This window comes from Ochotona curzoniae, unplaced genomic scaffold, assembly GCF_017591425.1.
Source record: "Ochotona curzoniae isolate NIBS_2020 unplaced genomic scaffold, NIBS_Ocur_1.0 contig_78, whole genome shotgun sequence".
In the NCBI taxonomy this organism is placed as follows: Eukaryota; Metazoa; Chordata; class Mammalia; order Lagomorpha; family Ochotonidae; genus Ochotona; species Ochotona curzoniae.
The window spans coordinates 3,447,215-3,473,902 of record NW_024466559.1 but is presented as its reverse complement, the minus strand read 5'-3'; the positions used below and the strand labels follow the sequence as shown (position 1 = coordinate 3,473,902).

Sequence of the window (26,688 nt, the reverse complement as noted above, 5' to 3'; positions counted from 1 at the left end):
TGGAGTTTGCTGGGGGGCTTGCTGCTTGAGAGAAGGCCTCGGTGAATGTCATCTTCCAGGAAGCACCCCCAGGACTCAGCATCACTTCTAGTGCCTCTAGAAAGACCACACCCAGCACCCAGGGTCCCCAGTGCCACGCGTGGCACCGAGGAACCACTCATCCCTCCACACAGTGATCTAAGGGAGTCCTTGCCTTTCCCAGATGAAAATTCAAAGTGAAGTGTTACTAGGCAGACCTGTTATTTGGGGTGTAGCGAGCAAAGTGAGGTGCAGGGAGCACAGGTAAAGTCATCATCTGCCTTTGTGTTGGTGGCTACTGCGTCCTCATTTTTCAACCTTTGTAGTTGAACCTGACAGTTGTGTGAGGATGTGCTACCCTTTGGTATTTCATCACCCACATGGAGCATGAGCATCCAGTTGGGCAGGGCCATTTCTCCTTGTCCAGGTCCTGGGACTCCCCACGTCCATCCAGTGGTTTGCGAAGTGCACCGCATCTGCCTCCTGTGCTACAGGATAGTACAATGTGTTTTACTGAGATTTGTGCTTCTAGGGGTGCCATCCTGTGACATCAGCGGGGACATGGGAGTGCTTAAAGCTCCAGTGGCCTTTAACCTCTGGCTCTTCTTGGTAGTGTTGGCTGATCTCTGATTCTGAGGCATGGCTGTGCTGATAGTTCATGGCCCAGATTTCTTGTGCCTGTATAAGGGATGAATTTGTGCGACTCTTGCCTGTTACTTGGTATTTGTTAGGGTGGCTGTTCCCACCTGTGCTGTACTTTGCAAGGTTGAGCCGTCAAACCCTTCACTCAGCTTTGCTTTCTTGTTAACTACTCACCTTCACTGTTACGTGATCAGCTAAGGATGCTTTGCACCTCAGTAGAATTCTGATTTCCTGTTCACCTACATGTCTCCATGACCTTGTCTTGTTTTTTTACTGCTATTTTCACTGATTAGTTGCAGATATTATGGATAAGTCGTTTTTGTTCAAAATGCCAAAATGAGAGTCATCGGCGTCAATACCGCCCATGTTCATGTGTCGGTCTTGGATACCATTGAACTGACAGTCTGTTGGCATTGACCAGAGGCTGGGTTTGAGGCACAAGCTGTGGTCCACTTTTCCAAGCATAGCTGGATTTTGTTGACTTGGGAGGGGGATTTTAAAGAATAATTTCATGAGCATTTAGACAACTGTATTGATTATAAGAAGCAGCAGAGTGAGGTTTAAGGTTTTTTTAAAGTCATTTTTAATAATGTGTTTTAAGATTGAAGGTTTTTAAACTTGAAGTAGTAGTTTTATCATTGACAAAAGTTGTTAAGTTAGAGCGTTTCCCCATGTCCCCATCTGTCCCTTATGTTGCCCCCTAATGTTGCCATGGTCCAACCCTCAACAATCATTGGGAACACACAAGAGCCACCTTCAGCTGTGGTTGTTGGCTTCTCCACCTCCCCCCCCTCCCCCAGGGTCATGTGGGTCATGTGTGGCATCGTGAGGATCCTGCAAGTGTCTTCTGGGTTCCTAGGGTGGTCCCCCATTGCTGTGATGTTCTGATAGATTTCAGTGATTTAGTGTCCCTTCCCTCTGTTCCACCCAACTCCTTCCTCTCAACCCCGCACATGTTAGTTCCCTTGAGGAAACCCGTTCATTGCCTGCTCTGTGTCTTCCATGTGTATGAGCGTGGTGCATGCTCATATTCCCTTCTTCCTTACTGAGCAATAGTTCATTCCCAAAGTCCGTGTCTGTGCTTGTGTGTCATTCTCATTTCTCGTCCCAACACACCCGCTGCCTCAAACGAATGTGCGTGTGTGTCCCTGTGTTTGCATTCTGTGAGGTCTGACGAATGCCATTTTGGACAGTGTGCAAAGTTGAGCTTCAGAATCCTGGGAAATGCTGTTTGAACTTTGCGTGCCCAAATATAGCAATCCTCATTGCCTAACTCATGACTTTTATAGGTTGTGATTTTTTTTTGCTGAAATAATGTATTATTATTATTTAAAGCAAGGGGAGAGACTGAATGTCTTCATCTTTAAACACAAGCTTGCTTTTCTTTTCTAGCTGGTGGCAGTGTTTGACGAGCAGGACCCCCACCACGGAGGCGATGGCACCAGTGCCAGCTCCACGGGTACCCAGAGCCCAGAGCTATTCGGGGGTGAGCTGGGCACCAACAGCGTGTCGGCTTTCCAGCCTTACCAAGCCCCAAGTGAAATTGAGGTCACACCTTCTGTCCTTCGCACGAGTAAGTGGACGTTCTTCTTCCTTCGCTGCACGTTTCATCTTCATTTACAGCAACGCCGGCCTGCATTACCCCTCCCTGCCCCTGTGAATGGAATCCATTATCGTTCTGATCAGAAACTGATGAAGTTTAGAACTCTGGGCACGTGTCTCTTGCAAGAGAGGCAGGCAGCGCTTTCGATTCTAATATGTCAGGCTCACTTCACATCAGCGAGCTTTCATTTGCTCCTGACTACCTAAGTAAGGGTAATTGTTCAAGCTCTCTTACCTGGTTTCCCATTTCCCTGTGTTCTGCCTGCATGCCAGAGTGAATAGAAATGATCGGAGGGCCTGGCGCAGTCACCCATTCTCTATCTGAGGGAACCTGGAACCAGGGGAGTGTGTTTTTTTGACCATAGGATTCGGGCTTTGTCACTTTTGGGACCCTTTGTGATGCTGCAAGCATCACTCAGAAAGGGAGGCAGTTTTGCTACAAGTGATCAGGGTTGCTGATGTTAAAATCTCCCAGTTTAGTATTGTTAAGATGCAGAAGGCCCTTATCTTCTAGGTTTATCTCTGGGAATTCTGTGGTCTTTGGAGTGAGACGTTGGCTGCTCATCTGCATCCTCACATTTACGTGGATAATGACATGATTGATGGAAATATGCTATAGGATAGAGGTTGATGATAGTTTCAGTGCGTAATTTGTTCTTGCAAAATGCATCTGGGTTCCTATGTTTGCCACTGGTGTTTAGCGGCGTGTAGCATTTGGGCAATTTGCTTCCAGATGTTGATAAACCACATCTGTTTCCCTGGCCCCTTGAAGGTATGCTCAAGGAGCAAACGGGAAGGAATATCAGTTTAACACAACTAGAGGCAAGAGTGATGGGAGTGGGGCAGGGCTGCTCAGGATGGGGGTGGCTTGAGGGATGCTGTGGGCTGCAGCTGACTGCTTCACGAGGTTCATTCTGAGTGTAAGGATCAAAGGCGCTGGAACACTTGCTTGTTTGCGCAACTCTCTCAGTGACAGTATCACTTAATAGCTGCAAGGATATACTTTGCTGTTGCAAATCTGTCTTTGGATTCAGTTCAGGCATTGCAAGGTGCTGTGGAGGGCAGTTGCACAGGATCTTCTGCCAGGCACCAGTTCCCTGAGTGAGTGATTTAATGGCTGGCTGTTTGGAAGGAACCTGTGCCTTCTGGTGAATGAAGCCCTCACTGCCTTTTGTTCACTAAAGTATCTGTGCTCACTGAGCAATGTTCCTCAAGTATAAGTCTTTTCCCCTTTTGGGTATCAGGCAAAGTTTGGATATGGTATATGAAATTCATATCTGGAGGGTTTTTTTATATTTTATTGGATATGGCTGTTAATTAGCCCTTGAACTTTTTAATTTTTACTGTTTTTTAAACATTTGTTCAGTTTTGTTGAATTGACAGAGAGGAAGAGACAAAGAGGGGTGATTGTTCATTTCTTCAGTTTATTCCTCCAGAATGGCCTTAATGGCTAGAGCTGGGCCAATCCTAAGGCAGGACCCAGGAGCTTCTTTATGGGGTCTCCCGTGTGGATGTGGGGGCTCAAGGACTTGCCATCCCCTGTTGCCTCCCCAAGGTGCAGAGAGGGCTCATAGCAGTCACCGCTCAGTAAGAGGCCCCCAAGGCCAGGCCGGCTGGCTCAGAGATCCTGGGCTCAGCAGTCTTTAAAGTGAATCATGGTCTCATGCTTTCTAACAAGATCCTCAGTAGCACCTTCCCAGGGTGGAGATGCGATTGCTAGCCTACAGCAAACTGCCGTGGTAGGAAATTAGGGCATGCCACACTACCAGTTACACAAGAGGGAGCCCAGAGGAGCTCCCGGGTAAATGCCATTGTCGACACAAAGTCGCAAGCTCTCCTAGATGCCAAAAAGCAAATGGGTTGTGGCACATCAGCATCCCATGTGGGTGTCAGTTTGGATGTTAGTGTTCCACTTTGGGTCCAGCTCCTTGCTGATGTGCCTAACAGGGCATTGGAGGTTGGCCCCCTGCCACCCACAGACCCAGAAGAAGCTCCTGGCTTCAGCCTGGCCCAGCTCTGGCCACTGAGTAGCAAACCAGAATATGGACAACCTCTCTCTGTGTAACTCTACCTTTAAAGAGTAAGTAAAGTATCTTGGCGGTGAGGGGAGCAAGTAAGTAAATAGAATAAGCAGAAATGAATGCCTTTTAAACAACTTTTCTTATGTTCCAGAAAATTAGGCTAACAGAACAGAATGGGAGAATTAGGGCAGTAGCTATCATTATACAACTTTATACTGGGCAGTTGATGTGGGGCCATACTATGTTAATGATTTATAGCATCCCAAGTAGGAATGCCTCCCATTGGTGATCCCAGCCTGCCAAGAGGGCCTGCATTAGTGGAGTATGTTTAAAATGTGGCAATTGTGCCCGGGACAATAGCTCAATTGGCTAATCCTTCCCCTTGAAGTACCATGATCCTATATGGGTGTCAGTTCGTGTCCCGGCTGCTTCAGTTCCTATCCAGCTCCCTGCCTGTGGCCTAAGAAAGCAGTGGAGAGTGGCTCATGTGACAGTGGACACATGCAGGGGACAGCGAGGAGATGACAGAGCTGCTCATGTCTTCTTCCCTGGTGTCTCGGGCACAGTGGCAATGGGACATGTCCCAAAAGATGCACCGATCTTGAGTCAGAGAAGCCTGCACAAAAGCCTACATTTGTATGGGACATGCAGTCATGACACTGTGGCACATTTTGCCAAAGGGAGATTTAGGTGGTTCAAAGGGCAGCCACAGGATGTTGCCTCTGAAGGAGACTTTGTGGGCCAGGGGAGTTGCCAGGCCCATGATCATGTTCTTCAAGGGTAGGCTGGAGTCCTCATCAGCACCACCCCAAGTGAGAGGACCCTGGGGCCTCCTGAATTGCTGGAGACACATCTAGATGGGCCCAGTGAGGGCAGCGGTAGGGGTAGGGACTGCAGTCAACTCAGGAGTTTAGGGATTTTGTCCAGGCGGACACGATGACACAACAAAAATCCGAGTGAGGGTTGCAAACAGATTAGGACAGTCACCACCTGCTGCTGCAGTGAAGCAGAAAGCGATTGGCCAGTGACGCGCCCCCAGCATCATGTACTTGTAGATGGAGGGACATGGCACTGCCTAAGAAGTGGTCTTGACGGAAGGCACAAGCTGTGAATCTGGTCCCTGGGTCCAGCTACGAATATGCAGGGAGGACAAGCGTGGCATGCTGAGGAAAAGGTCCATGCCACAGGATGCAGTCAGCAGGTACAGACACGGGAAACGGAGAGACACAGGACCCAGAGCCTCCCCTGAATCGGCCACAGGGCAGAGGGAGCTGGATAGGTTAGTAAGACTTTTAAGGGACCCAACACCCAGTCATAAAGTGTGGATCTTATTTAAATTCTGATGCAAACGAAGCTTTCAGAAAGATGACATTTACATGCTCATTGGTGAGGTGGACGCTAATTAGGTGTTTATTAGCAGGAATTGCTATTTCTTCAGATGTGATACGTGTTATGAAATATTTTAAATGGAAACTGTCTTTCATGAATACAGGATTGGTCTGTGTGGACTTGAAATAATGTGTCTGGAATTTTAGTGCCAGCTAATCCAAACCCACGTCTTTGGAAATCATTGGTGAGGATGTTTATCCTAGTGTTCTGTCTGATTGCATGGCTTTAACACCGTTCTTAATAAAGGGTAGAAAAACAACACACAATGCACCTTCTTAATGCTTTGAAAATTAATTTTGGCTTTAACTATTACTCTCCCTCCCCATATACCTGGTTCTACAAAGCCCAGCATTCATATATTTTTGACTTGGTTGTTTTTCTTGGCTATTATTTATACTTCTATGCAAAAAGTGTATATTTTTAACTCTTGAGAAATTTATTTTTGTGTGTACTGTGTGATCATTGTGACTATTATAGTGTATAACAGACGCAAGCAGCAAACACATGAGGCTATAATGTGTCGCCTGCCCCCTTTATTTTAAATGTGGAAGTGACTGGAGCTGATCGCAGTTTATTCAGTGCTTGCTGTGAGGCCCGCCAGTGCCCCCATCAGGCGAGTGAGTGCTCTGATTGGAAGTCCTTGGCTTAGTCCAGCTGTTCAAGGGCAGTCACTTAGGGTTACGCATTGGGCTGCCTCTGGTACTTCATAAGTTGGAAGTAGATGGGATTTTGCAGTGTTGTGTTCAATTCTAACTTTTAACAGTGGATGTTCATTGTCAATTAAAGATTCTTCATTAGAAGTTACCTCTGTTGGGCAGATGTGGCCTGTGAGGTCCTTTCGGTGGGTAGGTGAACCGCAAGCCAGTTGGATGGTCAAGGATTTGTTCCCGAATCTTTCATATGCTCAGGTTCGAGGGTGTTCTGTTCAAAGGAGCTTGCTTGTCATTAGGTGGGCAGTGTGGTGATATACAGATTCAGGAAAGCTGATGATTGCATTAAAATATTTTACTCATTTTTCTTTAAAAGCAGAGAGAGAGAGACACACACAGACAGACAGAGAAAGTTTCCATCTGCTGCTTCATGCCCCAAATGGCCACAATGGCTGGAGCTGGGCTGATCTAAAGCCAGGAGCCTGAAGCTTCTTCCCATCTCCCAGATGGATGCAGGGCCCAAGGGCTTGGGCCATCTTTCCTGGATACCTTATAGGCAACTGGATCAGCAGTGAAGCAGCTGGGACATAAAGTGTGCCCAAATAGGGTGCTGGCACTACAGGTGTAGTCTAAACCTACTATGTCGTGGTGCAGGCCCCCGCTTCTTCCTCTTCCCCTTTTTCTTCAGTGAATTTAAAAATGTTTTTTTATAAAGTAGGATGAGAGCCATGCATGGCATCATTGTGATTTTGAAGAACTCTGTACTCTTGCCTTCATGGCTTCTCCTCTACAAATGTTAATTAAGAAATTATAGAGGACGTGGTGTGATGGCTCAGTGGCCAAATCCTCACCTTGCAAGCTTCGGGATCCTATATGGACTCCACCTCTTATCCCAGCTGCCCCACTTCCCATCCAGCTTTCTGCTTGTGGCCTGGGGAAACAGTAGAGGACGGCCCAAAGCCTTGGTACCCTGTACCCACATGGGAGACTCAGAAGAGGCTCCTGTCTCTTGGATTTGCATTGACTTGGCTTCTGCCATTGTAGCTAATTGGGGAGTGAACCAGCAGATGGAATATCTTTTTTTCCCTCTCTCTCCTATCCATAAATCTGATTTACCTGATTTAAATCTGATTTAAACAAATCATTTTAAAAAAATTTGGAGTAATAATTGTGGTGGTGTTGATAAAGCTACCACCTATAATGCTAGGATCCCATCTGAGCTTAGATTCAGTTTTCCAGCGGCTAAAGCATCAGAATATGTTCCAAATACTCAGGACTCTACCACCCACCGGAGAGATCCAGATGAATGTCAAGGCTCCTGGCTTGGCATGGTCCAGATTAGGCCATTGCAACTCTCTGGGGAGTGGACCAGCAGATGGAATATCTCGCTCGCTCTCTCCCTGGCTCACTCCCACCCCGACCCTCCAATTACTTTGCTTTCAAATAAATAAATGGTATGTGCAATGCAAAATTCAGAAGAGGGGAAGATCTTCCATCCGCTGATTCAATCCCCAAGTGACTGCAATGGCTGGAACTGAGCTGATTTGAAGCCAGGAACTTCCTCTGGCTCTCCCAAGTGGGTATGGGGTCCCAAAGCCTTGGGCCGTCCTCTACTGATTTTCACAGGCAAGGAGCTGGATGGGAAGTGGGACTACCGGAATTAGAACTGGTACCCATATGGAATCCCAACGTGTGCAAGGCGAGAACTTCAACTACTGGTTGAAGACCTGGTTCTCTGCATTTTTACAAAAGCTTTTCAGAGATCCTAGAGTTACTCTTGACTTCTGATGTGAGGAAAAAATTTGTTGTTCACTCTGAAAGTTCGCTTTTTCCTTTGTTTTCATTGGAATGGCAGATTTAGAGAAGGAGAGATAGGAAGGTCTTCCACTGATTTGCTCCCCAAAAGGCTGCAACAGTTGGAGCTATGCCTATCCCAAGGCAGGAGCCTGTAGCTTCTTTCAGGACTCCCATGCGGGTGCAGGGTCCCAAGGCCTTGGGCCTTCCTCAACTGCTTTCCCAGGCCACAAATAGGGAGCTGGGTGGGAAGTGGAGCAGCCAGGAATGGCATAAGCTGACACCTGTATGGGATGTCAGTGCTTGTACGTGGAAGATTAGCCAGTTGAGTAAATGCATCAGCCCCTTTCCTTGTGATTCTAAAAGGACTTGAAATGTTGTTGGGAGCCCCTCACGCATGCTGAGTTCTAGGCCTTTGGACAGTATTGGCATCGGGTAATTTGCTGGGAGAAATGAACAGGCGGGTGCTGCCCATTCCCTGTTCTCTGTGCTGCTGTTTGGAGGGACCCTTACTGGAATGAAATCCTTTGGCAGCTGTTCCCTTTGTGTGTTGGCCATGGTGTTGGCTGTGTTGGCAGGCTATTCTGGGGAGTCTGTTCTGGGGTTCCACAGTCCTGGTATGGAGTCCAGTGCCTTTCTCCCATCGTGTGGTTTGCTTTGATTTGTTGTGTTCCCTCCTCAACTTTGTGAAAGCCAGAAAGGGGGCGTAGGTAGTATGGCTTTGGAAATGGGAACTGATTTCCTTGTCAACATAGAACCCCCGAGTCTTCAGAGTTCCTGGTCCAGACTGGGGATTGGAGTATGTTCTAGAGAACTGTGAAATGTTAGAGAAATGAAATACATGCTTTTTTACTTTACAGTTTCAAGGCTGCGTTAATTTCAAAGTCTTTTCTCATCTATAACCTGGAAAATTTTTTTGCAGTGTTATTACCTAATTGTTGAGGTCTTACTAATGTCCTGATGTTTAGAAATTGCCAGAATGTCAGTAAATGTTAGAGGAGGATTTTGTCATGAAGTTGTATCCTCTTTCCCTTTTCATTTCTTTCCTCTTTTTTTTTTTCTTACCTAAGAATATACAGATCAATTTTTTCTTTTCCAGAAGATCCAAGATCTTTGGTTTAAAATACTATTTTCTGGACCTGATTTAAATATATATTGAAAATAGAAATAATATTCCTATTGTATTTCCTTTTAACTTGTGAAACGGAGCATGGCATACAAATGATATTCTCAGGATTTCAAATAATTACCTTCTTACTGAGCGAGCACTATTCAGCACATAAAACCCGTCCCGTTTTGTTGTAGAGGCAATCTGATTATTACGTGTTGACAAGGTCATATATCTATTAATTGGATTGGAGATGGGATACAAAATTGCTGTAATTATTGTAATTTTCCAGTTAATTGCAGGGTTGGTGGTGAATATTTTACTTCAGCAAAATGAAAAACAGTATTCCATCAGCGTTGTTGTCTGGGTTCCCAGTTTTTTTTTTTTTAAATGTGTATGCCACTCCTTTGAACGTCACCTTGCTCTTGCCCGTTGGTCAGGACTGGAATGTTGAAAGCCGAGCAGAACTGGCATCCCCTCCTGGTTGGGCTGTGTCCGTGTCTCTGGAGTTCTCTCCCGTTACACCGAAGTTTGGAAGGATCTGTTCCTGTTGGAACAGGATTGCTCAGCTCTCTGTAGTCGCCTCTGACCTGCTCACACGGCACTGCGAGTTGAGTGGCTAGTAGAGAAATGGCGTTTGAGGGGGTTTGCAGATTGTTAAGTGAACAGATGCAGTCACATACACAGCTACCCCTAATCCACACCTGCTGTGGAAGCACACGACATTATCCCATTTCTTCTGCTTCTTGAATTTTCCCCCACCCCCCTGTTCAGTTGAGGCTGAGTGAACTTCTGACACTGGAAGCCAGATTGACATTTCAGAAATAATGGCGTGTATGCAAGGCGAGCATGCTTGGGAGGGTTGCAGAGAGGGGCGCTGCAGGATGTGCAGCAAGCTCATGGTGGAAGACAGTGGAAGGCTGATGTGTGTTCCCTGCTGAACTATAAACTAGAGGCGCAGGTGAAAATTGCCAGGCCTAATGAGCAATTTGGCATACAAGCTTGGTGGTCAGGTGACAGCCTGCATGCGCTGCCCCGTACGCCAGGGTGTTTGTTCCAGAGGACTCTTAACAAATACCGTAGATCAGATTTTCTTTTACGTAGAGATTGGGGATGGTGCATGAGCAGTGCAGCCTTCAGATTTCCAATTAAGTTACCAGCCGTCAGCAGATGGTGGTTTGGGTCGGCAAGTTATTTTTACGTGTGGCTTTTTCACAAAGTGAACAAGGTGTGGTTTCCCTACGTCAGACTGTGAGGAGGCGCTGAAATATGCTCATGAAAGCAAGGGGTGGGGCCTTGCCTGGGGATTGATGTGTTTTGTCCGTTCCTCACGCCCTGGTGCCCTCCAAAGTGACCGTATCTGCTACGTGTGTGCCATCCTTCCCATGTACCTGGTTCCTCTCCCTCAGCTCCCTCCCCTCCCTGGAGCACAGGAAGACGGAGGAGTGTGTGTGTCTCGTTCTCCCCATCAGAGCCATTGTTTGCCTTGTGTTGGAGAAGGGTCGCTGAGCTGAAGTTGTATGGCTCTGTTGAACATTCCAGCCAAGGCGCCTTCAAGATGCAAACCTGCAACCTCCATTGCTTTAGGAGCCGCTACGCAGCTTGGGTCTTCCTACCAGCTAATGGATGCTAACACTTCATCTTCAAACCTCAGGATTGATCGATCTATCTATCTGTCTATCTATGTATCAGTGGCATTTCTAAACCTCTAACTGGTGGCTGAAAGATCAGTCACACTCCTCTCCAACAGTAGTGTTAAGTTATCCTGTTTTCAAAAATGATGTATTTATTTGGAAGGCAGAGAGAGGGACATGAGGGGAAGGAGCAAGAGAGAGAAAGAGAATGTGACTCCCTTCTTGTGGCCTGGAAAAGCTGTTGAGCATGGCCCAAGGCCTTGGGACCATGCACCCACGTAGGAGACCCAGAAGAAGTTATTGTCTTGGCTGCAGCCATTGCAGCCACTTGTGGAGTGAACCAGTGGACAGATCTTTCTCTCCTTCTCTCAGTAAATCTCTTTCCTGTAAAAAGAAAAAAAAAATTAAAGCTTTAGAAAAGCCCCTCCACACTTATGTAATGAAGTATTTCATGTTCCTGAGTGACGGGCAGTCCACTGATTGCATGTGACCTGGTGCGGATGCCTAGTTAGCAGGCAGTCACTGGGCCTCATCTTCGAGGATGCTGCTGTCGGGGGCTCCTCTGCCTTTTCTGGGGACCCCCCATACCTGCGAGTCACAGTCCGAGTCGCACGCTTCCCATGCAATGTGGAAACACTGCCGCTTGTGGTCCACGCTGTCTGCATCGCCCAGCGCCCACTGGAGCCTCGGGGAGGCGTGCATTAGTGGATGCAATCCTTGCTTTCCTGAAGGTCTCACCGCTGCCTAGTGGCTCTTCTGCCTGCTCGCTCCCTTTCGTCCTTGACTGCTATGTCTTCCTTCACCCCAAGGTGTTACCTTGCATTCTTGGCCTTGTCAGTGTCCTAATCGAGGTTTTCCCAGTTGGGTCATCTACCAAGGCAGAGATGGGAGATCCTTGACATTTTATATTGGTGCTGTAGCTGTGACTGTGTTCAGAAAAGTAACTTAAATCAAAGCCAGAAATCTTGCTTTGAAGATGGGAGGAAGATGTGCGTAACTCGGAGCAAATAACTGTGTGAAAATGCTGATTTCCCTTAGATGAGACGAGTTGGTATTTCTGGTGAATAGACAGGTTCTCCTGCCTGCCTTCTCAACTCCCATCCTGTCCGGGTGTGCAGGTCTTTTTCCCTTATTAGTACATGTCCCCGAGAGACTCACATTATGGATCATTTTGTCAGTGTGAAAGCCTGGCAGAGAACGTCCTTTCTTCTTGCTGCACTTGCTGGAGATCTGGTGTTTACTCCTTGAAAATATGTTTGCTTATTTAGTTGTGTTTTTTCCCCCCCATTGCTTTTAATGTCAGAAATGGCTGTGTGTTCCTAGTTCTGGGCGGTCCTCTCTAGCTCCTTATCCAGCTGGAGGTGTGCCTGGCATCCCAGGACCACCGAGCCAGTCGCAGATGGTGCTGGGCTGAGAGGAGGGTGCACAGAACTGATGGGGACCACTCAGTTGACAAGCTGCTGCTGATTTGAATGCCCTTGACTTTCTGGGAAGGGGGCAGCTGGTGGTGCCCATGAGGGCTGCCTCTGAGAGGGAGGCACAGCACTTCACATTGGAATTGTTTTCATTTTTTTTGTTTTAAGTCGCTTACATTTGTATTGCATATTTATGGCCATTTACCAGTTTGTACCTGCATCTCAGCAAGTTATTTTTCTTCTTTAAAACAAAAAATGTATGTATGTATTTAAATGTGGGAGGGAAGGAGAGAGAAAGAGAGAATGAGAGAATGTCGTCTGCTGGTTCATTCTTCTAGTGGTTGCAACTGCCAGGCTGAAGCCGGAAGCCAGGAGCTGCATCCGGGTCTTTCATGTCGGTGGCATGGACCCCTAACACTTTGGGCCATCTTGCACTGCCTTCCCTAGGCTGTCAGCAGGGAGCTGGATTGGAAGTGTGACAGGTCACAAGCCAGTGCTTGTACGGGATGCTGGCGTTGAAGGCTGAGGCTTTGCCTGCTATGCTATGCATTGGCCGCATTGCTGTGTGTACCTTGAGTGTGTTTCTATAGTATAATCATACTGATTGTGCCTGAGGTGGTGTGTGCCTGCTGTGTGTGTGGCAAGCACAGAGCTGCAGATAAGCCCATGTGCTTGAGAAATACACTGGAGAAAAAGTTCTTCATCTTGGGGTCCAGCGAGGTAGCTTAGCAGCTTAAGTCCTCAGCTTACACGTGCTGAGAATCCCATATGGTTGATGGTTCTAGTACCAGTGGCCCAGCTTCCCATCCAGCTCCCTACCTGTGGCCTAGGAAAGCAGCCATGGATGACCCAAAGCCTTGGGACCCTGCACCCATGTGAGAGACCTAGAAGAGGCTCCTGGCTCCTGGCTTTTGACCAGCTCAGCTCCGTTTGTTGCAGCCGCTGGGGAGTGAATCATCAGATGGAAGATCTTCCTTTCTGTCTCTCCTTCTTTCTGTATATCTGAATTTCCAACTGTTTGCATGAGCTGTGATTCTCTGCATCCCATGGTCTCCTGTAGCAGGCAGCTCAGGAGCCTGAGATCCGTCCAGGTGCCCCACACATGTGACAGGAACCTGACTGTTTGCTTGAGCTATTATTCTCTGCATCCCATGGTCTCCTGTAGCAGGCAGCTGGAACAGTAGCTGGAGTCGCTTAACGAACCCTAGGCTCTTCAGTGTGGAGTGTGGGCATCTTGGCCATCCCAGGGCTGCTGTGGCTCTCGAAGGAATGGGGCGCTGTCTGCTCCTGTAGTGTCCTGTGTCCATGGGACCAAGCATCTGTTCTCTGACAGGTGTCAGCTTCCACTCAGCAGGGATAAAGGCAAGCCTGATAAATACAAGAACTTTTTGTCTGAACTGCCCATCACCCCAGTCAAGAGACGTATTCTGGCACTGATTAAATATATATACAAGTGCTCCTGAGAAGGTTAGCGGTGAAGGGAAGTTTGTTTCGGCAGCAAATATGTTGAGGGGCATGTTGGGTTGAGCCTCTGTCTACTGCATCTGCCATGCTGTGTGGACACCAGTTCACATCCTGGCCGCTTTACTTCTGATCCACCTTCCTGACAATGCACCTAAGAAAGCCACAGAGATGACTCACATCCTTGTAGCCTTGCACTTGGACCTGGAAGAAGCTACAGGCCCTGGCTTCAGCCTGGTGCAGGGCCATCCCTTCTAGCCAGTTGGGCCCACACGTGTGAAATGTTCAATGTGGATCTAGTCCGAAAGCAGGAGCCCAAAACTCCAGCTGGCTTCTCCGTAGGGGGACTCAAGAACTTCAGCTGCCACCTGATGCCTGCTCATGTTCAGATGAGCAGGAAGCTAATCCAAGCACCTTTGTGGGAGGTAGTCCTGATCCTCTAAGACCTGCCTGAAAATGTCCTTGCATATTACTATATCTATGCATGCATGAATATAGACAGCTCACAGCTGATAACTGATATTCAGAACGGTTTTAGAAGTAGTGTAAAACTACTTAAGGGAAAGGAAACCATTTCTAGAAGGTGATTGGTATGTTTCTGATGGAGAAGTGGTCAATGAGGACAGCCTCTGACCAGTGGTAGTACAGAGAGCAAGGTTAGCTAGAGGTTGTTGGAGAGTCTTGCTGGGCTGTTCCACCTGTTGTTCCATTTAATGAAACAATCAGCATGCATGTGGCTGATCCATTGGTGAATTTACTGAAATCAGCTTGAGGAGTATTTATTTTAAATGCTAATTTTGCCTTCGTGAATTGGAAAGAGTATGCTTGGCAGATGTGGTATCAAGTGTGATGATTGCTGGTTTAGAGTGTGGGTACTCTGCTGGTGGTTGGTCTGCGCAGGCAGCACAGGGGCGTGTGCCCGGATAACCAGAGTGAGGGTGTTGGAGTGCACTGCTGGTTCCTGATAGCCAGTACCTGCTACCCAGAATGCAGCAGTAGGCAGTGGGAGGCAGAATTGAGGTCACTGGCAAGTGAAAGATCGTGGGAGAGAATTGCCTTCAGTTCTGGGTCTAAGTGTGTGACCCTCAATGCGGCCTGGACAGCATCATGGGTCTCTTAGATGGAGGTACAGGTGATGGCCATCTTTTCAGATGACCCTGAGAATCCATCCGAAAGCCAGCTGCTTCTGCCTTCCTTTTTCTCCTCCTTGTTGGAAAATTCTGTTCTCCTGTTTCATGTCCATGTAGTGTCAGCCACACACGTCTACCCATGGAGTGGCTGGCACAGTGCAAGCTTGATAGCTTACACCTCAGGGTCTGAATGTACCTTGCTGAGCTGCAGCCCAGGTACAGGGCAGGGCTGTGATCCACTGTGGGGTATCCAGGGAGGATTGGGGGAGGGTCTGTGTGTTTACCTGGTCCAAATCTGGCAGTCTTCTGGGGGTCCTGCCTTCGTGTCCACTGCCAACCTTTTTGGTCTCACTAGTACGCCTGTGACCGTCTGTCTCCCAGGTGATGGTGATGCTGGTGGCTTCAAGATGTGGTGAGAGTGGCTCCTTCTCTCAGATTCCTCCACCCTGGCAGCAGGGGGAAATGGAGAGCCTTCCCCAGAGGACCCACCTGCCCAAGCCTGCACCCTGGGGCTAGGACTTAGGCGGGAGCCATCACCTGCTGTCTCCTTGTTTGTGCCTTCCAAGGGTGTTTGGCCAGATAAAATCACATGGCCGGTTCGTAGGATGTCTTCATCTACCCCAGTATCCAGTATCGCTGTGTTTGTGCTAAGAGAAAACATTCACTCCTGGACCTTATGTAGACTGAACTTTACCATTATTGGAGATAACGATTCCTTTATGAATAAGGCAGACTAAGAGTCACAGTAGCAGTAGAATGAAAGCACAATAGTGATATATAATAATAGCATTTATGTGAATGTGACTCTCTGTGTCTGATTGCATTGTCTGCCCCTTGCTCTGCTGACAGTGCCAGATACCCGACGGAGGCAGCTTGCGTCCTAACTGTGGTGTATCTGAGCGCCAGCGTTGCCAGTCCCATGGCTTTCAGCTGTGAGGCCCTGACATAGGGTTTTGTGAACTCAGGCAGTGTGATTCGTCCAGCAGTAGGTCTGATAATTGGAGACATCCTTGAAGCAGGGAAAATTAGGGCTCACAAATCTCAATCTTGTAAGGTAGTATGCCAGATCAGTCAGTTCAGCATTGGAGGTAGTTTTCCTTCGTGAACCTGTGTGTCTGTCCCCATTCTTGAGCCATTTCAGATGATTTCTAGATCATTCTGTGTAGGACAGAGTACGCTCAGTGACTGCATACCCATTCTCAAGGCTGTTTGTGAGCGGGTCATCCCGAAGCCTGTTGCATGCTGTACCTGTTGGCTTTTCTTTTCTTTTCTTTCTTTCTTTCTTTTTTTTTTTTTTTAAGTTTGTCTTGAAGTAGATTTTGGCTCATTTACTGATTTGTTTTTAACACAATTAAAAATTCTCCTAAGCATTCTATCCTTTTCTGGTTCTGCTTGTATCCCATTTTCTGCTTTATGCAGCAGCCACCTTGTCCTTGTGTTGCATGCACATTTATTTACATTATTTATTTGAAAGGCAGCTGAGGGGGGCGGGTTAGACGGATGGAGGGAGCAAGGGACGGAGGGAGAGAGATCGAGAGAGAAGTCTTCCATCTGCCAATTCACTGCTCACATAGCCACAGTAGTCCAGGGGTGGGCAGCTCCTGGCCTCATTTGTTGTGGCCCTGCCATGGCAGTCACAGGCAGGCTTCAACAATCAGTACACATCCCGAGCAGACCGGTTTTTGAGACCTGCAGATGATGCCGTCAGTGTCTGGTAGGCCGTGTATCCCGTTCAGTTCAGGTTCTGGACAGTGCCAGGTGACTGAAGACTGTGCATTCCCATGTTGTGTCTTTCAGATGAGAGTTCAGACATGTAACTGACCTTTTCATGCCACTTTGCCAATTCCAAAGAAATGTTTCTACAATATTTTGCACAGAATGAAACCCCTTCCATCTAATGCATTCCTCTGTGGTATTGATAACCTCAGAAATAAATACTTGACCTGCACATCATCATTTGGATGTGTCTGACTGGTGTTGAGTGTAATAAACCATTGAAACCTTCCATCAAAAAGCGCACGTGCTGAGATCTGGCTGGCGGCGATGGCTCTCCACCCCGGGGCAGCTCATCCACCCTCCTTTCTGTTACTGTGGGATAGTGAAGGACTGTATCCATGTCTGAATCCCAGTGTGGGCCTCATGGGCTCAGAGGAGATGGTGGGTTGAGGTTAGGTTTTATGGTTGGTTGTTTTCATGCTCCACCTTTCAAGGAGGAAGAGAGAAAAATCGAGCTAAGTATCTCTGAGGTGAATGAATGGAGAATGTTCATCTCAGGAATGTGGTTGTTGTAAATCTGAGTTTTTCTGTAGTTGTTTGTGTGTTGAGGGGCGGGGAGCCTTCGGCTGTCCTTGGTAATGGACATGGTAGCTGTGTGATCTGGCAGTTCAGTGGTGGTCAGAAAGGGCCCATGTTGTGTTTCTTGCATCTCTTTTGTCCATTGGCATCTACACATAATGTTATAGTTGTATATCGAATGAAAATTTAGTATTGATCTAAGGGTTTTTTTTAAAATATTAATTTTTATTGGAAATTCAGATTTACAGAGAAGGAGATAGAGAAAGATCTTCCATCTCCTGGTTCACTTTCCAATGGCTGGTGCTGAGCCCATCTGAAGCCCAGAGCCAGGAGCTTCTTCCCGGTCTCCCATGTGGGTGCAGAGTCCCAAGGCTTTGCGCTGTCCTTGACTGCTTTCCCAGGCCACAAGCAGGGAGCTGGATGGGAAGTGAAGCAGTCAGGATGTGAACCGGCACCTGTATGGGGTCCTGGCTTGTGCAAGGAAAGGATTTTGCCAAAAGGCTACCACATATGGCCGATCTAAGGTTATTTTTAAACTCAAATTAGGCATAGAAAGAATAAAGAATGCCATATCATGTTATAAAATTCATGGAGTAAATTTTTTTAAGCAAAAATGCATAATTATTATGTCTCTAAATAATTTTTCCCCATCATTGACTTTCTTAAACTCTGCTTGAGAAAAATATTTACTGCTGGGCGTGGGTTTTTCCCCAGAGACATACCAGTAAGTTGTATGTCCGATTAAATTATGAACACTGAGATGTCTCTATCAGCACTTGGCTGCTTTTTATAGTTGATTGTTTTCTGGGATGTGAGCTCCTGGTTATTGTGCTGCTCGCGTGTGAAGACTTTGGTTCTCAATACCCACATCTCTTTTTTTTAATCTCTTTGGGAAGTACTGTTTGAAATGTCTTGACGTACGTCGGGACAGTGTAAATTTCTCCAGCATTTTACTGTTGCTGTTGTGCATTCTTCCTTGCCCGAGAGATCTGCTTGCTATGTCTAACTGGCTGCTGCTTTCCTTGAAGTGGAGAGAATGGGACTAGCAGTTCCTTCGTTCATTTTCAAGGTAAAAGTGCATCCGCATCTGGATCTGGCAGTCCTGTTGTTCCCTGCCGCAGCTGGAGCCATCCACCTGCCCAGGATGATGTCGGAGGAAGCTGAGCCCTGCCGTTCTTTGTAGTTCAACCCCATCCTCTCCAGGCTGACACTGTGGTTTTCCAGGTTCAGCTGCTACCTGCAGCACTGGTATTCCCTGTGGGTGCTGGTTTGAGTTCTAGCTGCCCCGCTTCAATCCAGCTCCCTGCCAATGCCCTAGGAAAAAGCACAAGTGCTTGGGCCCCTGCAAATGTGTGGGGACTCAGAGGAAGCTGTGGCAACTGGAGACTGAACCACGGATGGAAGATCCATGCTCGCCCTCCTCCTCCAACTGTCAAATAAATAAGTGTGTAAACAACAAAGCAAAAACAAAAGCCTTAACTGCCCATGTGGCGTCCTGTCAGCATGTACTTTTACATAGCTAGTGCCTCAATTGTGACTTTATGGTTTTGGGCAGCTTTCTTTTCTTTACATTTTTTTCCCTAGTTGGGGACTTAGTGTTAATTATTTTGACACTGCATATCTTTCACTTGTCTTTATAATTTTTCTGTTGCTGGAGTAGCTGGGACTGGGGCAGGCTGAGGCTATGAGTCTCCCACATGGGTGACAGCACCCCAAGGACTTGGGCCATCATCGGATGCCTTCTCTAGTACATTAGCAGGAAGCTGGATCAGAAGTGGAGCAGCTGGGACTTGAACCAGCACCTAGAATGGTCTGTAGTATTGCAGGTGCAGGTGCAGGCTTCATCATGATGCCTGCCTTTGTATTCCTCAAAGTGATGTATTTATTTATTTGAAAAGGAGAGGGAGAGTTTCTTTCTTGCTGATTCACTTTCTAATTTCCTGTGACAGTTGGGGCTTGGGCAGGCCAAAGTCCAGGAGTCAGGAGTTCCATCCAGATATGGCAAGGACCCAAGTACTTGGACCCTCACCTGCTGGCGCCTAGGTGCGTTAGTAGGGAGCTGGATTGGAGGTGGTGGAGCCAGGACATGATCTGAGTTCTGGGATGCTGGCATTCCAAGCAGTGTTGTAACACACTGCTCTACAATACCCACTTCCATAAACATTGTGTTGGATTTGCATGTGTTATGTCTATTCTATTCTATATAACTCCTTCTCCACCCTTGTATGTATGGGCAGGTTGAGGGAGGATACGTGTTTGTGTATCCGAATGCACGTCATTGTGTGTCTGCCCATGATGGGATTCGACTGAGCCTGTCCCTCTGGTGTCTGTCCCGTTTATGTGTTGCATGCCTGGATCTGGCCGGGTGGTTCTCCAGCGTGTGACTGTGACTTGACTGTCAGCGTAGGCATCTGCAGGTGCTGCTGCTGTGCCGCGTTTGACATTGTCCATCGCTTTGGAGCACCCTTTGCTTATGACTACCTGGATCCATCGTTCTGTTAGATTGTGCAGCAAAGAGAGGCTAAACGTGTGTTTCGATTGCTTTCTAAGTTTTTAGAACAATGGCTTTGCTTCCCATGCCTCTGTCTCGCTGGTTTATTTATTAGTGTCATTAAGGACTCCATCATGTGCCGGACGTTTCTGTTAATAGTGCCCTTTCACCCAGAGCCTTTGGCAGTGGGGGCCTCTGCAAGTCTCTCTATTGGGACACTTGGTCATAGTTGAGCTGAGTCTGCAGCAGTTGATGGATAATTGACACCTCTCCTACCGCCAGGCTTAAAAATCTTCTCCAGCCTCTTCTTTCAAAACTATTTAAGATAGAGAGATTTTTGAATGTGCTGGGTTGCACAACAGCTTGATCTGAATCAGGCTAAAATCAGGTGCTTGGAACTCGATCACAGTATCCCAACATGGATGACTGGGACATCTGAGTCATCGCCTGCAGCCTCCCAGGATCTGTACTAGCAGCAAGTGGAGCCAGGACTCGAACCTAGGCATTCTGATAGGGTTTTGCAAGTGACTTAACCACTAGGATGAATGCTTACCCCTGTTGTTGTTTTGAATGAGGTCTGTTAAGGTTTGCACAAGTTACCTTGCCTCCCCTCCCGTCCCTGGCACCATGGACGTTTGGGTTTCCTAGCCCTCAGCTGTCAGTCTTCCCTCTGTACTCCTTGCCTACCTCCTAGCCTGAGCTCTTTCTCCCTGGACGCTGTCCAGGTCACTTTCTCTCTCTAGGTCTGTCCCAGTGTTGTTGACCTGACTACCCGAGCTCACCATGTCCTGTATCCATGGTGACTCCAGACCTGACCGTTTCAACTTTCACCATCTCCTGGTGTGCAGGTGAATGTTCAGAAAGGGGCTGTTTGTCCACCCACATTTTGCTAGTTTGCAGCTTTTGCCCCAGGGAGAAAATGGGACAGATTGTGTAAATACGATTACCACAGCTCGCCTGCTGAAGTCAAAACTGCATGCAGAGGTGGCCAGGAACGTGCTGTGTGCGTTCTGTCCCTACAGGTGCAGAGCTGGCACCGGAAGCTCTGATGAAAATAAAAAGGCAGCAAAATAATCAGGAGCTGAGGCATTCTGAGCATCTACCGTCTGTCTGTTTCAGATAATGTGTCTAGTTAAAACTCTGTATAATTTGTTTTGATAACAAGAGATGGAGTTTCATAATCAACCCTCAGTGCTGGCTGCAGATGTAATAAGCTTGCTCTCCGGTAGTGGTGTGGGCCAGCCCCAGAGAGCCCTGGGTTCGGTTCGAATGGCCGCAGTTTCTGAATTGATTGAAGGCGCTTGTCGGGGATGGGGTTGGTGGCACTTGCTGTTGAGTTCCTGTTATGACAGTCAGAATGGGCTGGGTAAGGGGCACAGGGAGAGGAGATGTGAGGGTGGCCCAGACCTTGACCAAATTTTAGACCCTGGGTGGACCAGGTAGCAGGAAGGAAAAATAGGTTTTGACTGTGGTGGGGTTCCATGGCATTCTGCTCCCCACCCCCTTCGCTTCTGTCTCAACTGGTCTTTCCTGACACTTGATATAGCTGTTGTGTCCAAATACGTATCCTGGAACTTTTTAGAAAAATATATGTATTTTGAAACACAGAGTTACAGAGAGTCAGGGAGAGAAAGATTTTCTGTTCACTGATTCAGTTCTCAGATGGCCGCAATTGTCAGACCCGGATCAATCCAAACCCTAGCAATTCTTCTGGATCTCCCATGTGCATGGCAGGGACCCCAAACATTTGGACCGTCCTCCACTGCTTTCTCAGGCCCATTTGTAGGGTGCTGGTTCAAAAGTAGGGCAGCTGGGACTCCACGTGGTGCCCATGTGGGGTGTCAGTGCCTTACCTACTATGGCGCAGTGCAGGCCCCATGGAATTTTTGCTGTTTTTTAATTCAGTAGAGACCTCTTGACAAGGGGCCAGTCCTCTGACAGCCAGTAGGTTCCTCAGGCTTTGTGTCAGGGGCCCTCCCCACCAGTGTTGCTGTAAAACCCAGGCATTGTAATAGCCTGTGGCAGGGGCCCTTCCCATATTTTCTTTTCTAAAGGTTAACTGTCTGAGTGTAGATCCTGTAGAGAAAAATTGTAAAAATGGCTCATAGTGCAACGTTTTGCGAGCAGTATTTCTAGACCAAGAGCCATTCTAAACCTTCTAAAGGCTGCGAAGACAGAGAAAGTTTTTTTTTTTTTTTTTTTAACCCCAGGTGGACTCCAAGCCCTCCCTGTTGTAAATGAGGAGGCTGTTGCCAAGCCAAAACTGGGGACAGCCCAGTTGTGTGGTAGTGTCTGTTTTGTAGTGTGCATTTGAATATTCAGATGAAGACACGAGCTTGCACTGGCTTGTCTCATTTCACATGACTCGGGAGCGCCTGCGCTTGTCCTGTCTCATCCCATTCTCCTGGAGGAGTTGTGCTCTTTTTGGAGCTGAACCATTAGTGTGGCCAGATTTGCCAGAGACCACTCAGGGAGCCCATTGGAAATCCGCACTAACGCAGATGAGTTCTATAGAATTGGGTATGATAGATGACCGTCCCGACTTCATTCTGGCCAGAGGAAGGGGGATCTAATTTTTCTCTTTTTTCCACACCTCGTTGGCGCTAATGATAGCGGTACTCTGCTTTGTATTGTTTTCCAAGGAAATGATTTTCGATATTGTTGTCCCTGTAACGCTGCTGACAATTAAAATACGTCTCTCAAACCCACTGGAAAAGCAACGCTGGTGTTTCTCCTTTTCTCCACTAGCCCTAACCGTGCTGGTTGCCTAGGAAACCGCCCTTGGATAGAATTTTGTTTGCCTGGTTGTCAGGCTGGTGGAGTTATGGGTAAAGTTCTTGGCTGTTGTATTGTAAAAAGTGCTACTGGACTATTAGAAATGCTTTATCAGTATTAAAGTGTTTCATCTCCTCAATTAATAAGCAGCCAAGCATGCGTTCGGGCTCCTCAAAATACTTAGCCGAGAATTAATATGTTTCTCCTTGATTATTGGAATTTCCCATTTTATAGACAAATTGACAATAGAATTTGAGCTGTCACGCTGGGTTAGTTCCAAATATAGCACATTAATAAAAAAAAAGCTTATGTAAATGTTTGTTTACTTCCCTGGGGAGTTGTGAATGTGTGTTATGATTCCCAAGCCACACAAATATAAGCATAGAAATATCTCATAAAAAATTCAATGAGATGTTAGGAAATGTAGGCTGTTTTGCCCTGTGTTTGATCGTCACAGCGGTCGTCCCTGCTGAAGACTTTCTGGAATTAAAGTTGGAAGTATCAGAAATGCCACGGATCTTTCCCTTGGAGACTGCTGAGCAGTTGATACAGTGGAAAGTTTACACACTACGATAATTTAATTTTATTGCTAAGTTCTATGACACCTCCCCCTCCCAATTAATTAATGGTTAAACATTTGGGAGGGATTTTTAAAAATTATTGTTTACACAATATGATTGCTTCTAACCTGACAGCTGTTGAGCAGTTGATTTGAGGCAAGGGTGACTGTAGGAGCAGCTGGGGTGGGAGTCGCCTGTGGATGGGGCTTGGGCACCCCAGCCCTTGCGGGTCAGAGTGTGCTTTTAGCAGGGTTCCTGCAAGTGACGTACACACTCTCCAGCCTGCGTTGTGGCCTCCCATGTCAGGAATGCCCTACCTGAGCTGCATCCTAGTCCATGTTTTCTTTGTTTCTGAGTGGCAGTTGCTGGAACAAGCATTTGATGCAACATTCCCGAGACGCATTCATGATTCATGTACCATGACCCCAGGGCAGTCACCAAGAGGTGCAGTCCCCGGCTGACCAGACTTCCCGCCTGCAATGGTCCCAGGGGAAAGGGCTGTAGGTGACAGTCCTTCCTGCACTCCCACAGCCTGGTATGCAGGGGTAAGATTCATTCTCTGCACTGGAGTCACTCAGGCGTTAGGAGTGCTGGCTGAAGCGTGACTCCTTGGTGCCTGCTCCTGCCAGCAGGGTGCTACTACCCTGAGCATGCTGCTTTTGATAAGACGAACATGTTTCACAGGCCAGTAGTAGTAACAGTACGGGATGGACATTCTGCACGTTTCTGTGGACCTGAATAGCATTTCCCTGCATAGAGATGATGGACGTGAAGAAGTTAGCATTTAACTTAACATACACACACGGTGAGGTCTTCTGCTGACTCCCCCCATGTGTATGCCACTGTCCACTCCTACCCACAAATGCCCATATCTGAAAATACATCAAAGGGGCTGGTGCCACAGTGTCATAGGCTAAGCCTTGGTAGATCTGTTTCTCCTTTTTCTTCACCAGAACGCAGCATCCCCCGAGTGACTTACTGTTCTGTGGGGCACATGGTAGGTACTCAGTAGGTGTCCGTCTTTCTAACTCTGCTTCTCCTACTAAGAGGATTGATTCTTGTTTAGGAAGAATAGTAGTACACTGCCAGTTTCCAGTCCAAGCGCAGAGCATCTCAGCTGTTCACTGAAATATGGACCAGGAAAAAAAATCTCTGTGTCTGGCCAAGGCAACCACAGGCGGGCTTCAGAATTTCATTAAACCTGTAGCAGGTGTACTTGCAAGTTGATACTTTCTTGTGGCCCTGGAGTGATGTCACAGCTGTGTCCCCTTAGTGTTAGAGTGTGTACTGGAGAAGATCAACACCAAGGTGAGGCCGGGCGTCTAGCAGCCTGGTGGAGACATCACTTGGGAAGCCTGCATCTCGTCTTGGTGTGCCTGGGTTTGAGTGTCGCCTCCACTCTCAGGAGGTACAGATGATGGCTGAAGGCGTTGGGTCTCCTGCCACCATGTGGGAGACTTGTGGTGAGGCTTTGTGCAGCCCGACTCCAGCTGTTGGTGGACACTGCAGGAGTGAACCAGCAGATGGAAGAGCTCTCTGCCTTTGCATAAAAAATAAGGAAAAAACCTAAACAAAAACACATGACAATGAAATAATTTGCAACTCCCTGAAACAGGCTCCAAATACACATCCTTAAATAGCAGAAAATTGGCTGATAAAGGGAGTGTGCTAAGGGGAGGTGTTATACTTCTGTGCAGTATGATGGTGTAAAGGCTGCAATAACAAAGTGAAGGAAAAGTGATGCTTGTCAGAAGTTAAGTTGACAGTTACCGAGGTACTTGAATCGTTAATGAAATCATAGAAGACAAATGTTAAAGGAGAGGGCACTGGGCACTTAGAGAATTCTTCAATGCAATCAGGAGTCAGCATCAATTTTTGAAAGACAAATGACTTGTCAGATGAAATGGATAATTTCAAAATCTAATTACCTGATTGTTGAGCCCCCTTGGTAGAGTGGAAATGATAGGGGGCGATTCCATCCCGATCCCCATGTGAACTGATACCATGAGGCATTTGTTGAGCTGGGCCGTGGCTGCCACATTTCCGTCAGGAAGTCAGTAGTGCGAGAAGGACAGTAGGTACAGAGTTAATAGTTTCATAATCAACCAGCCCGACGTGGTTGGGATTTGGGGCCTGCGAATTCATTGCCAGGTGATTGTTGTAATTCTATCCAGCCAGAAGAGTCTGTGTCCATGTCTCTGTGCCTGCTACAGTGCTGTTTGTGCCGGGGACAGCCCTGCTCCTTGGGGTCCATTTCCTCCCACCTGGCATGTGTTTTGGTGAGCTGGTTGGCGCTAGGGTTAGAATTAAGTGTGGGGCGTTGGGCAGCAGGGCCTGGGCACATGGGCCTTACGGCAGCTGTCTTCATTGCCATGCTCGCAGATGTCCAAGTTCACGGACATGATGTTCATCACCCAGAGGGTCTGTGCTCAGGGCTGGTGATGGCCGAGGCAGGCTTCAGTCATAGTGGCCTCTCATGGGGGTTCCAAAGCTGTGCTTTCCCGGGGGCCACACAGGGCAGAATGCAGAGAGCCACCACTGGCCTGCACCTGAGCCTTCGAGAATGCAGCCTGGTCATTTTTATGCATAGGTTGCCCTCTTGGTGGTGGTTATCATGGGAGAGCCCAGTCAATGGCCACGGAGAGGCAGCATTTCAGACCTGCCCACCCACACCCACTAAGTCACTGGAGCAACATTGCTGGGTGCCTGAGGACACATCTTCTGGCCTCCCTGGGCCTCGGGGGCCTGCTGCAGGGTGGACTCCCATGCTCCCTCACCTTCTGCTCCTGCCTTCCAGATGCTCACAGCAGCCACACAGGGTTTCCTCTCGGTGCTTCTCAGATCCTGGCTCTGCTCTGCTTGCATATTCTCTTCCTTCGTCCCTTTCCAGCTGTTCAGCACTCCTGGACAGAACCCAAGACAGAACAACCTTAGGGCGCTGTTTGCTGTGCCCTCGTTGCGCTTCCAACTGGGTGAGAGTCTTGCTCTCGTGGGTGTCCTGGAAGCTGGCTGCTGCCAGCGAAGTGGGCTCAGACCTCAGCATGATGCCCGGCAGGTGCCTAGGAAATGAGCTCATGGTGCCAAGGCCAGGAGCTTCCCAGAAAAGGCGTGGGAGGAATGTGAGGCAAGTGGGTGACAGGAAAACTGTGGCTGTGGCTCCTCCGTCAGTCTCTGCTCCTGCTGGTCAGCACAAGCCCGTCTGTATCTTCCCACAGAATGATAATGTCAGAAACTCACTGGGGTAGGGGTTTAGCCCAGGGGTTAAGTTGCTCAAATCCTACAACAGAGTGCCTGGCTAGGATTCCTGGCGCTGGCCACCTCGCCCTGGATTTCTGCTCAAGTGTGCCCTGGGAAGCTGCAGGTAGTTGGGTCCCTGCCAACTAGGTGGAAGATCTGGGTGGAATTTTTGGCTCCTGGGACCCAGAGGGTTCCCATGGCTGATGCAAGTGGTTGGATGCGTGCTCTCTGTCAGTTGTAATGAAAAGATCATTTCAAACACATGTTCAAATTCCAGTCTGAGTGTTCTGGAGTCCTTCTGAAACCCACGTTGGTGCTGCCAAAGGCTGACATCTTCCAGGGCGTGGGGACCAGGGAGGACTGCGTGCTGTGAGATAGCTGGGGACACAGCCTCAAGAAGTGTGGTTGGTGCAGTGTAATCGTTTGTACTGCTGCCTGGGATACTGGCAGTCCATGTGGGTGGCAG

The 26,688-nt window shown here is 47.9% G+C and overlaps 1 protein-coding gene across 17 annotated transcripts in view; it reads left to right on the top strand.

Moving 5' to 3' along the window:
• Nucleotides 1-26,688, top strand: part of PARD3 (par-3 family cell polarity regulator) — a 465,250-nt gene that overhangs the window by 149,485 nt on the left and 289,077 nt on the right. For all 17 annotated transcript variants that reach the window (XM_040992587.1, XM_040992588.1, XM_040992586.1 and 14 more), the window contains exon 3: nt 2,053-2,233. In XM_040992587.1, the coding sequence (XP_040848521.1) occupies nt 2,053-2,233 (181 nt within the window). The remainder of the gene's footprint in view (nt 1-2,052; nt 2,234-26,688) is intronic.